The sequence below is a fragment of the Miniopterus schreibersii genome, assembly GCF_964146895.1.
Source record: "Miniopterus schreibersii genome assembly, chromosome: 15".
Lineage (NCBI taxonomy): Eukaryota > Metazoa > Chordata > Mammalia > Chiroptera > Miniopteridae > Miniopterus > Miniopterus schreibersii.
The window spans coordinates 42,247,166-42,259,648 of record NC_138115.1 but is presented as its reverse complement, the minus strand read 5'-3'; the positions used below and the strand labels follow the sequence as shown (position 1 = coordinate 42,259,648).

Genomic DNA, 12,483 nt, shown 5'->3' with positions numbered 1-12,483 from the left:
CTGCTGGGGATCGAGCCCGAAATTGGGCATGTGCCCTGACCAGGAATCGAACCTCCATCTCCTGGATCCTAGGTCTATGCTCAACCTCTGAGACACGCGAGGCTGGGCTTCAAGTATTTTCTTGAAACTAGAGAAAGAAACTTTTCTTTGCCATACTTAAAAAAAAAAAAAGAATATTACCTTTGAAGCAACCCAGTAAGACTTTTAATGATTACAATACTCAATTTTAGTAGTAATCTTTGGATGACTCAATGCAGATTTCTAATCTTCCTTTAAAATAAGGAAAAACAACAAAATCACCATTCAGCTGTGAATTTTTCTGCAACCCTTAATTTTAGCCTCAATATTACTACTAAACAGTATTTAGTCATCCATTTGTAAAAATGATACTCTCTGAAAATATACAATTTTTGTTACCAGTAATATCTGGTCACCATGCACTTCTGTTGTAATCTGAAAAAACAGAACTTTCTCTTATCACACTGTTAAGTACAATACTAGCAGTTTTCTTTTTCTGGTTCCAATTTCATTTTTATCTAATTTGGTGTTTCAAAGCAAAGACTAAGAATACTGCATCCAGTTTACAAAGCTTCACAATAATTTATTTTCTTCTGTGGTTCCAAGTAACATAAAAGTTATTTTCTAATTCTGTAATAAATATATAATAAAGTCTTTCACAGCTTTAAAACTAAAAAAAGTTATTTTCTAAAGAGTGTTAGGAAAAAAATCAAAACTTCTAAAATGGAATTAAAATGTTTCATGAAAGAATGCCAGTAATTAACTATTATCTTAAATTGAGTTCTCCATAAGTGGGCCCCTCTAGTGTTCAATAAGTGATGTAATACCAATTTTTCTATCCATAACAGAAGTGCAATCCAGTACTCTGATATATGGGCAACTTACTCCACAAAATATTTATCTATGTATTTAGTAACTGTCAAGAAGATTTTCTCTCTGTATTTCAAGTGATAAATATCGTCAAGTTTGGATAGGTCTAGAAAGTAAGAATAAATAACTCATGGCTGATAGGTCAACAAAACGAATTTAGTTTAAAAGGCACAGGCTCGAGTTAAAAAACACCACAACTACTTAACTCAGGTTGGCGAGTTAGAAAAAAATTAAAGCAATCTTCTTATCTAGGTAACTCACAGACCAATATATTGTCTAAATTAGCTGGCGCTCTTAATGAGGTAATATCCTGTGCAACTCCTGTATTATAATCTCGGGGTCCCTACCACCATGGTAGTTTGTTCTCTTGTCCACAAACCTTCCTGCAGAGACCAATAAAGGAGCTAATGCAATGCTTTTGGATACTGTGCACAACAGACTGAAGGTGACAGTTTGGCCGTAACAGAGTAATGATTTTGCTCTAAAAAGCAACCCAAGATAACTGTGGAACACTGAGGTGCTAAGTGCACTTAAGGGCCTTGAAAAAAGCCACTCTTGAAAAAAATATCTAATGTTAAATAAGAGGTTCCTAGCTTTCAGATCACTTTCGGGGATAGGATCTCCTTTCCTACACTCGCTCTTTTCCCCTTCTTGTATAATGAGACTAAAAAAAGAGAAACGGAAAAAGCGTAAAACTGCGAGGCTGAGCAGGCAGGGCTCCTGCACATCTCGACTCATCTCCAACCGCAACAGGGCAACCCCTGGCCGATCCCATCCCCACCAGCAAACACGCGCCCGCAAAAAGGAAAGAACGCGATAGCCACGGGCGCGGAGGCCGGGAGGCGGGGAGTCCGCCACGAGTCTGCCGGCTCCCGGCGTGGCCCTTCCGAACTCGGGGTCCGAGCCGGCTGCGAGGGGCTTCGTTCACCCTCCTGGGACTAGTCCCACTTGCCCCGCCGGGGGTCAAGGTCCCACTCCGGGACCCCGACGCCTCGCTCTGGGCTGCTCGGGGGAAACTTCGCCCACAGGCAGGGGGCGCGCCCGGAGCTCGGACCCGAGCCCGCCTCAGCCCGGGAGTGCGCGGGGCTCGGCGGCGGCGCAGGGCCAGGTCCAGGGAGAGCCGCGGGAGGCAGAGGCGCGGGTCCCCGGGTCCCCGCGGGCCGCGGGCGGGGGAGGGGCGGCGGGGCACTTACCACGGGTCGAACTCGTGAATGATGCTTTCGAAGCGAATGACGGCGAAGAGGCGCGAGCTGAAGCCGGCCAGCCAGGCCAGGAAAAGGATGGTGAAGGAGAGCAGCGACTGCCAGCCAGCCGGCTGCGACAGACCCCCGGACAGCCCCGCAGGGGCCGGCTTCGGCGGCGCCACGCCGCCCGCCGCCTTGTGCGCGCACTGGGCCCCGGGCCCGTGGTGGCCGTGCCGGCTGTTCCCCAGGGCCATGAGGCCGCTCGACGGGGACGAGTTGAGGGACGACTTGTGCTTGCTCTCCGGGGCCGAGGGCTCCGCCATGTTGTGCCCCGGCGGCGGGTCTCGCTCCTCGCCGCCGCCGCCGCCGCCGCCGCCTGGTGCGAGGGGTGCTGGGCGGAGACCCGGCGGAGAAGGAGGAGGAGGAGGAGGAAGAAAAAGGAGGAGGGAAGAGCCCCGCGCGCTCCCGCCCTTAACGCCGCGAGGCCGGGAAACAGGGGGTGGAGGCGGCGGCCGAGAGTCTACGCCTCCGCAGCGGCCGCGACCGCCGCTCTCTCAACTCTGATGGCCCCAGCGCCCCACTAGCCATACGTATCCCCAGTGCAGCTGCGGCAGCGGCGAACGCCGACGGGACGAGGGCGCCAGAGAAGGAGCAGGAGCAGACGGAGGCAGCACCTCGAATCGTAACAGCAATGACATTCCCTCTCACACCCGCCGCCCGCCCCGCCGTGAGGAGCAGGAGGAGGAGCCCCCTGGAGCCCGGGCGGAGCGCAGAAACCTCTGACTCCGCCCCCAACCCAACAGGAACTGGCTTTTCCACCTGTCACAATGCGACAGGTCCGTTAGGGGGCGGGCCCAGAACCGCGGAGCCAGCCAATAGGAACACGAGCCGGGGCGGGGCGTAGCCCAACCGTCGTCCCCCGACCCCCTCCCGGCCTCGCGCCCATTCGCCCGGAGCGGCCGTACGCGGAGGCTACGGTTTCATTGTCAGTTGAAAGACGCGGTTTCGCGCGCTCGTGTCGTCGGCGAGGAAGGGTGCTGGGCGGCTCCGCTCGCCGTATGGAGCTGAGCCGGGCCGAGGGGGCGGGCGGTGGCCAACGACAGCTGAGTAGCCGCCGCCAACATAGACTTAAAGGACACCGAGAGCGCCGCGCCGATCTGCTCGTGGCTCGCGGGCTTGCCGCGGTCGCGACTCGTAACCCGCTCCGCGCCGAGCGCCCACCACGTGACTGGGCGCGCAGGCGCGCAGGCGCGCTGCGCTGGTCCCCGCGGCTGGCGGTTGGCCGGCGGCGCTTGGCCGCCCGGGGCGCCCGCACTCGGCGCAGCTGGGGAGCCCGGGCCGGTGACGCCCCGGCCGCCCTGCGCCGTGCGCCCGGCGTCCTGCCCGCGGGCTTGCGAGCGAAGGCGAGCTTTCCGCTGCGGAAAACTTCGGAACCCGCCGGCGGCCGCTAGCCCCGGAAGGACCTGGGGAGGGGCGAAGTGCGTGCGACTTTGCCTCGCTCTTTACTTCTTGTATTTTTCTCAATTGCAAAAATAATGTTTGTTCACTGGAAATAAGGGCAAATGCAGGAATTTATTTTAACGGCTGCATATGTTACATAAAACGAGTGAAACTTGAACTTTCTGTGGACTTTTCAGCCCTTACCCAATTCTCTTTAGTAAACAACGGACTGAAGGTCCCTGTACACGAAATTTTGCACATCTAGGTTGCACTTTTATACCTTCCTTCCAGAAAGAGAGCGCGGCCTGGTAGACTAAACTCACGGTAGAATGAGGTTTAAACAAAAGGAGTTGCAGGGACCCTGGAATTGCTGTGATATAAGCCCCTACCATGAAGGGCACAGAGCTCTCGGTATAATCAACACTCCGTAAATAATTTCTTATATAAAGTAACAGTTAACTGTCCAATTATTAGGTAAATAACGACGTGACCACAACAGAGAGCTGCCAGGCTCTGGCATGTAATTGGCATTTATTAATATTTGGTGACTTGAACTGTTAAGTGCCTGCCCTGTGGCCTGCGCCGCAGCGCAGGGAGGGAAGCGCGAGAAACAGCTCTGAGCTTGTGAAACCCAGGCCGGCTGCCGGGAAGCGGTGCGCAGCGCGGTTTAGAGCAGAGCCCGGAGGCTCACTCCCAGGGATCCAATCCTGGCTGCTGATTGCGAGTCAGGGGGCCTTTGGCAGATTCCTTCCCCTCTCCGCCTCCTGATCCTCACCTCTAAAGTGTGGGGAAGGACTGTACCTTCCTCGCAGGTTTGTAATAAAGGGTAAGCGGATCAATAGGTGCAAAGAACTGAGAACAGTGCCTGGCACAGAGGAAGCATGCAACACAGGTTGGGTTTTGACATTATTACCGCGACTACTTCTATATCTAAAACAATGACAGAAGGGCTATGAGACTTACCTCCCTGGATATCTTTTTATTTTATTTTAAATATGTTTTTCTTGATTTCAGAGAGAGGAAGGGAGAGGGACAGAGATGGAAACATCAATGATGAGAGTCACTGATCGGCTGCCTCCTGCATAACCCCTGCTGGGGATGGAGCCCGCAACTCCGGCATGTGCCCTGACCGGGAATCAAACCTCTATCTCCCGGATCCTAGGTCAATGCTCAACCTCTGAGCCACACTGGCTGGGCCCTTTCTGGATATTTTAAGATAACCTTCCATGACCTGAGCCCATCTGAATGCTCCTCTGTTTCTTTAAACTGGGAAGTGCTGCCTCACATCAACCACTACTAAGAAGGCTGTTTATGAGCTATCTGCTGGATAAACTGGCAGGCAGCTAAGGTGGGAAAAAACCTCAGAGAGAGGGCGTGGCAGGCCGCTTCTAAATGACTCCCAGTGACCTTTGATCCCTGGTGTTCATAACCTGTGAACCCCACCACTTGTATGTGCACTGGATCTAGCGACTTACTTCAAACAAATAGAATACAGCAAAAGTGATGGAGTGCCCCTTCCAAAATTAGGTAATAAAAACATGTCTCTCCTCTCTTGTCCTTTTCTCCCCCTGCTCTCCTGTTCTCTCTCTCTGTCTTTCTCAGCTCTCACTCTGAGGAAAGCAAACAATCATTGTGAGGAGCCCTAGAAAGAAGCCCCATGTGACATGGAACTATTGTCTCTGGCGAGCAGCTGCAAGGACCTGAGGCCTGCCAACAGCCCCAAGAGTGAGCCTAGGAGCAGATACTTTCACAGTCCAGCCTTCAGATGAATGCAGAAAAAGATAGCACTTTGCAGCCTAGTGAGACACCCCGAGCAGAGGACTCAGCTAAGCTGCACCCAGATTCCTAACCCACAGTGTGTGAGAGGCCCATTTCCCAGGGCTCACCAGCAGAGTGTGTTAACAAACTGTTTGCTTTTTCCTAACAAGTGAGGTTCAAACTGATAGTTTTAATTTGCATTTCCTTTATGAGTAAGGCTTAGGGGTTCTTGATTTTATATTTAAGGCAATCTTTTTACATCGTCAATGAGGCAGAATTGCCACTGCTGATTATCTTTAAGTGTAATTATTGGAGTAGTCCAATGTTATGAAAACAATTAACATGTATAGTTTTATTGCAACTTGCTCAGAAAATGAAATCATCTATATTGAATTCATGTGAATCTGTTCTTAAAAAAAAAAGAAAAAGAACTCTTCTGTTCAATTTAGCATATTGTCTAGATTATCTGTTCTAGATCATGTACTTCATGATAGTACCTGTAAAGTAATAACCGGATTAAAAAAAATTTTTTTTTTTTGTGGTGCATTAAGAAATTCAAGTAGAGCCCTGGCCAGGTAGCTCAGCTGGTTGGAACGTTGTCCTGTACACCAAAAGGTTGTGGGTTCAGTTCCTGGTCAGGGTACTACAGGAGGCAACAGATCCATGTATCTCTCTCTCTCCCTCTCTCAAATCAATAAACATATATCCTCGGGTAAGGATATTTAAAAAATTAAGTAGAAATTTCCTAAAGATAAAGTAACTATTAGCAAATGCTTCCCCTGATAGAAAGGTAGTTGTTTCATTTTGTTTTAATGTCATGAAGTTTTGTGCCTTTCTGATATGTAGCTATACTGTCCATCCCTTCCTGTGAGACTTATAGGAGTAGATGAGTAAATAGGTTACTTTAGCAAATAATATATATATTTGCTTTTTTCCTTGTTTTTTGTTTTTATAATTGCAAATAATATTTCCTTTCAGTGTATTTCAATTACAATTAACAGTGATTCTGATGAAGTACTATCACCTATCCCTATACATTTGGGATTTTGTTTGTATATTAACCCAAGCAATCACAGAATGAATAACTGCATCATATTTATAAGAGAATTTTAAAAATTATGTTCTTATAAAATAAGTCAGAGTGAAGTTCAAAGAAGTTTATAAACTATGAAGATGCTATTATGTCACCCTACAGGTGTCAGAAAAACAGGAAACTTGAAATAGGGCCTCTCTCTTACTTAATAAGAGAATTTAATATATACTGAGCTTTAGTACTTGTGTATGCATTTTTTATTATCAATTGTTGCTATCCCAAATGTTTCATTTTAAAATTAGGTACAATAAATATTATGCTGAAGAAGTCTATTCCACATAATCATACAAAACAAACTCATTTACTAAGGAATTGGAAGATGTTTTTGTTGGTTATTTAATGAGTTACACAATGAAGAATGGAGGGCACATTAGCTAGAAGTTATAAAATTGAAAACTACATTAGAATTTTGATAATAAAAACAAAAAATATAAAAAAAAGAAAATAAATTTTTTAAAAAAGCAAAAAAAAAAAAAAGAGGCGCTGAAGGAATACATTAATTATAAAAATATTTTAAACACCTAAAGTATTACAAAGGCATGTACGATTGGTGTGTTAACTTTACTTCTTATAGTGTGGGTTTCTTAGGGTCTTTCAGTTTTTAAGGAGCAGAGATATATTTGGGTTACTGGGTAATGTTACTGAAAGGATGCAGAGAAGAGAGACAGGAAGACATCTCTGCAGCTGCAGAGCTAGGCCTCATAGAAAACAAGTTATTTTGGGACACATGCAATTCTGGTGGCTCAACAAAACTCTGCTAGGCCAGGAGCATGCCGTGTCGTCTTCCATGTACTCAGCAGCTCCCCACACCGTGCCCTGTTCCTACACCAACTCCATGGCTGTGTCTTGGCTCCCATCGTGACTGCCTCCCTTTGACTCACTATTCTAGTCCTCAAAGACCTTCCACTCCTGCTTCCTGATGGCTCCTGCTGCTTTGGGGCTTCTGCTTACTGCCCTCTCTTGACCATCTCTCTGCTTCTCAGGAAACCTTTGCACATCTGTGTTAGATCAGTTTCCCCGGAAGCAGATCCTGAGATGAGCTTTTGCATGATTTATTAAGCAACTGTTCTCAGGAGAAACTGGTAGAAGAGTGAGAAGGTCAAGGGAAGGAAAGAAGCCTAGCAAGGATGCAGTCACGGGAGGGTCCTTTAGCCTAATCCCAGCGCGGGTGCCTGGGAGTGTAAGTGATGTTTCTGACACCCAACCGGGAACCAACGACCCGTAGGCATTCCTGTCAGTCACAGTTTAAGGTCCAAGGAGATGCATGAGCTTCTAGACACTTCTGGCTGTCTGGTCATTGGGAGGGAAAGCTTGGGGCAGAAGCACTTGTTCACGGTAAAGAGGGATCTGAAGATCTTGGATGTGGGTGGAGGGAGCACAGCTAGAAGAAAAGAGCCGAGGGAAAAGGCAGCAGTCGAGTAAATCTGTGACGTATAAAGTGAAAGAGTCGGTGGAGTGTCATCAAGGCATTGAAGTTGCGATTCAGCAGTTTTGTTCCAGACCCAGTGATGGTGTGTGTTTGGCTGGCTTGGGCCCCGTGACTGCCCCAGGCTCCTTGAACTGTGACAGCTTGAGACCTGGGCAGGCTTCTCTAGGCACCTCCTTCCCAGCCAAGGGCCCGACTGTGACCTCAGTGGCCAAAGAACCAATGCTGGGCCTGGTCCTCAGTCACCGTCCTGGTGGCGTGTGTGGAAGATACTCATGCAGAAGCATGCACGAGCACACACATGCACATGCACTCACACATGTCAGCAGCATCTGCAGCGTCCCCCGAGAAAAGGGTGGGAGGGCTGCTGGTTTGGGTGGCAGCAGCCAGAGTGCACCCCGAGATGCACCTGTTTGGTTTGTGCTTCTTGCCTGTTTAACAGTGGGGCGCTGGCACCCAGAGTCATATTATCATCTGAATAAATGTGACCTCATTCTGCTTTTTTTAAAAAAGTAAAACCTAAACTGAAAATGTAGATTTTATTTAACCCACTCTTATTTCACACACACACACACACACACACACACACACACACACACACACACGAAATATATTCATCTCTCTGGCCTCTGAGGCCTGAAAACTTTCCAGAGAAGCCTGATACTTCTTGAACTCTTAGTGCTTCGTGTGTAGACAGTCGCTGGGGGTTGTGATTGCTCAGTGGCTCTGCACAGGACTCATGGGTACCATTACCTCTTCACTCCCTCCCCTAGGGTGCGGGACTGAAAATCATCTACCAGCAGTTTGCCCAACCTGCCAGGGCAGCCTTCTCCTATTTGCCAGCATCTACTGGACACGCACGACTCCCTTTCATTTCAAGACTGAGAACCCAACGAAACATTTGTGAGAATAAAATCTTGTCAGGCATGCCAGCAAACCTGCAGCATTAACTTTAAAATTAAATTGATTTCTGCTTGCATTCAAGTTTCTGTTTCTTTAAATCGAGAGCACTCATTAAGTCCATGTATCCACATCTTACTATGTTGCATAGAAAAGAAAAACCCTCAAGGCTGACTGTGCTTTAAAATTTACTTTAAAAAGGTAAGTAATTCTAAAATAAAAAATTCAAATCCCTTTCTATGTACATTATTTAACAAAAAATGAACAGTTAATAGTAACTTCTGTGAGTATAAGGACCTTAATTTAGTTCTCTATTTTTCCCTATTCCTCTTTGTGTCCTTTAAATGAGAGATTTATTTTGTACTCTGCACATAATTACGGTTTTGTGCCTCTGATTTTAGTACTAGGGGATGTCTTGTTCCATCTCCAAAAGGTTTTAATTTATAATTTCAAAGGCATAGTTAGGCATCTTGGAGGCAGAGCATATGAGTACAGATTATATAGTAGACACTGACCCAAATATTGATATTAAGAGCTACGAGGTAACTCCTAATGCTCAGGCTGAGTAGCAAGTAGTCTCCAAAACGACCAATAAGTTTAAGAGGATTTTAATTCTACAGACCAAAATAAAAGTAAGCAATTTATTCAATTGCTATTTATGCTCCTTTCAGCCAGACACGGGACATTTTCATCAAGTCAATGGCACCTTTATTATTTTAATTCTGTTTGGGATCCAGGTTGAGCTATTTATTTCCCAAAAGATAGCCTATACAAACACACTCTGCTTTTTAATAACTCTGCCTCTCCACATTCATTTTCTTTACCAAGTTGTATACCTACTTAATCTACAATTTAAGTTTGGTTATACACTTCCTTTAAAGCTATAAAACCTGCTTGAGGTCAAGAAGCTACAATATTTAGGACACATTTTACCCTGAGCTGAGATGCTGTCATAAAGATTGAGGTAGAGGGAAGTGATGAATTCTGGATGGAGTCTAAGCACAGCACAACTAAAAATTCAAACGGGTGGGTATTGGATTTGTATGGTGCTGCCTAGAGTATAAAAAAAACTAACACACCAAACCCCCTTGTTTCTCTTATGTTGGTAAATTCCTGTTCTAACTTCTTTAGAAATTCCAAACCGTGTGAGAAGAGATGGTTAAGGGAGATAGGAAAGAAGTATGGAAGGGAAAAAAAGTGATATCATTATGGGAGAAACTGTTGTAGGGACAGAAGCAAGAGAGGTTTCTAGGGAGTAGGAAGAGAGAAGAAAGATCTTTTATATAAAATTGTTTTCAAGTAATCATAGTAACTAACTACAGCTGTGAGATGTCAAATAACTGAAAATAAGAAATGTGTGTGCCAAAGGGAGAAATGCTGCTCAGGTGTTGACGTGAGATCAGCTTGAGCAAGAGGGAAACCTGGGCCTCAGACAACTAAATGTGGTGCCAGATTGTCCATAGTTTTTTTACTACCTTGATGAACATTTTGTTATTTTTACACGATTGCTATCAGAGTCAAGGCTTATTTTCCACAAGTGTTATAGCTGATTTGTATTAAGTTTATTTGTGTTTACTTTTTCAACTTTTTATTTTGAGATTCTAGGTGTGTACCAGAGAGTTCCAGTGTATGCTTTATTCAGCTTTCCCTGCTGTTAGCGTCTTACATAATCATAATACAATGATTAAAACTAAAGAATTGACATTAGTACTTAAGTATTAACTAAACTATAGACTTTATTTGGATTTCACCATTTTTTCCATTAATGTATTTTTTCTGAATCAGGTTATCACATTGCATTTAGTTGATGGATTAGGTATTATTGTGGACTGAATGTTTGTGTGTCCCCCCTCCCAAATTCGTATGTGGAAATGTAATCCCTAATGTGATGGTATTTGGATGTGGAGCCTTTGGGAGGTGATTAGTTTAGGAGGGTGGAGCCCTTATGAAAGGCATTATAAAAAGAGCCCAGAGAGCTAGCTTGCTCTCTACTGCATGAGGAAACCAGAAGTCAGCCTTCTGCAACCTGGAAGAGGGCTCCAACCAGAACCCAGCCGTGCTGGCACCACGATCTGGGACTTACCGATCTCAGCACTGTGAGAAATAATACATTTCTGTTGATAACCTGCCCAGTATATGGTATTTTGTTACAGCTGCTCGAGCTGATTAAGACATTTCTCTATTACCACATAACATATCGCCACAAACTTAGCAGCTTATGAAACAATACATTAATTATCTCATAGCTTCTGTAGGTTAGAAGTTTGGGCACGCTTCACTGGATCCTCTGCTTAGGGTCTCACAAGGCTATAATCAAGGTGTCAGCTGGGCTGGTCTCATTTGCAGGCCAGATGGTGAAGAATCCGCTTCCAGGCTCAGTCAGGTGTTGGCAGAATTCATTCCCCTGAGACTACGGGCAAACCTCAGAGATATTGCGGGTTTGGTTCCAGACCACTGCGATAAAGTGAGTTGTAATCTTTTTGCTGGTGGAGGGTCCTGCCTTCAATTTGTAAAAAACTCAACATCTGTGAGGTGCAATAAAACAAAGCACAATAAAATGAGCTAAGTCTATATAGAACTGAGGGCCCTGACTTCTTGCTGGCTACTACTACTGAGTTGCCTCCAACTCCTTGCCCAATGGGCCTCCCAAAATGGCCATTCATTCCTTCAAAGGGAGCTAGGAAGAGAGGTCTCCTGAGTGAGTCTACCAGCGATGCGGAGTCTGTATAATGTAACATAATCACAGAATGACTTCCCATCACTTTCACCATATTTTATTGATTAGAAACAAGTCAAGGAGGAGGGATGATACAAGGCGGTAACCACCAGGGGCTGGGATCCTGACGGCCAATGTAGGCTCTGTCCTCTTCAGTTGTCATATCTCCTTAGTCTCCTCTAATCTGTGACAGTCACTCAGTCTTCCTGTCCTTCATAACCTTGACACCTCTGAAGAATCTGATCAGTTATTTTGTTGCTTTGTGTATTTTTAACCATTGTGGTTATAAGTTACTGCCCTCCTCCCAAACATTATACGACTGAATAGTAATGCCTCTTCTATCTGTCTCTTTGTTTTGATTTCTGGAGAGATGTTGGAGAAGAGACCACCATATCAAGCACAAGAGACCATATCAAGAAGTAATGGATTACATAGAAACTGTTATGAGCCTAGAAGAATGGTCACATCTTTGATAAGAATCATAAAATTGGGAGGGAGGGACCTGGCTTGGGAAGCATGGTGAACATTTGTTCTTTCCCCTCTGGAAAATCTCCCTGACTCTCAGTTTGTGCAATTGGGATGGAGAGAACTCCATTCTCAGCTCCAGCAATGGGCACATCTGTTAAACCTGTCAGATCCCCAGGCCACAGTTCAGGGATTGGCCCATGATCCACTCAGCGCCACTGAGATGCTCAAATGAAAGTCTGTCTAGGGCTATGCTAAGGGACTTTACCTCATAGGATACAGGCCTGGAAATGTGGTAAGCATTCGGCTATATGTATTAATATTAGGTTTTGCTATGAGAGAGAAACCCCAAATTTACAATAATGTAAACAAGATTGAAATGTATTTTTTCCTTATTGGAATAGAAGTCTGGAGGTGAGTAGTTCAGGACTGTGTGGTGGCTCCAAGGTCACCAGAGAGTGGTTCCTTTCTCTCTTGCTCCATAACCCTTGAAAACATGGTTCTACCTGATGGTCCCGGGTGGCTGCTTGAGCTTCCAGGCTGTAGGGAGGAGGAAGGGGTGAAGAGGGATCCTTCAAAGACACTTTCTGGAAATTTCTCACAACACTTCCAC

General features: G+C 45.8%; 1 protein-coding gene and 1 long non-coding RNA gene across 2 annotated transcripts in view; one reads left to right on the top strand and one right to left on the bottom strand.

The window, feature by feature from the left end:
- The window catches only part of STT3B (STT3 oligosaccharyltransferase complex catalytic subunit B), a 67,185-nt gene extending 64,384 nt beyond the window's left edge, over window positions 1–2,801 (bottom strand). The window contains exon 1 of the mRNA XM_081159259.1: window positions 2,082–2,801. Coding sequence (XP_081015385.1) covers window positions 2,082–2,395 — 314 coding nt within the window. The 5' untranslated portion in view covers window positions 2,396–2,801. The remainder of the gene's footprint in view (window positions 1–2,081) is intronic.
- A 1,451-nt stretch (window positions 2,802–4,252) lies between these two features.
- On the top strand, window positions 4,253–8,663 carry LOC308567823. Its single transcript, XR_014000380.1, has 3 exons — window positions 4,253–4,324; window positions 5,115–5,237; window positions 8,563–8,663. It is a non-coding gene; the product is annotated as an uncharacterized lncRNA (long non-coding RNA).
- The last annotated feature ends 3,820 nt before the right edge of the window (window positions 8,664–12,483 follow it).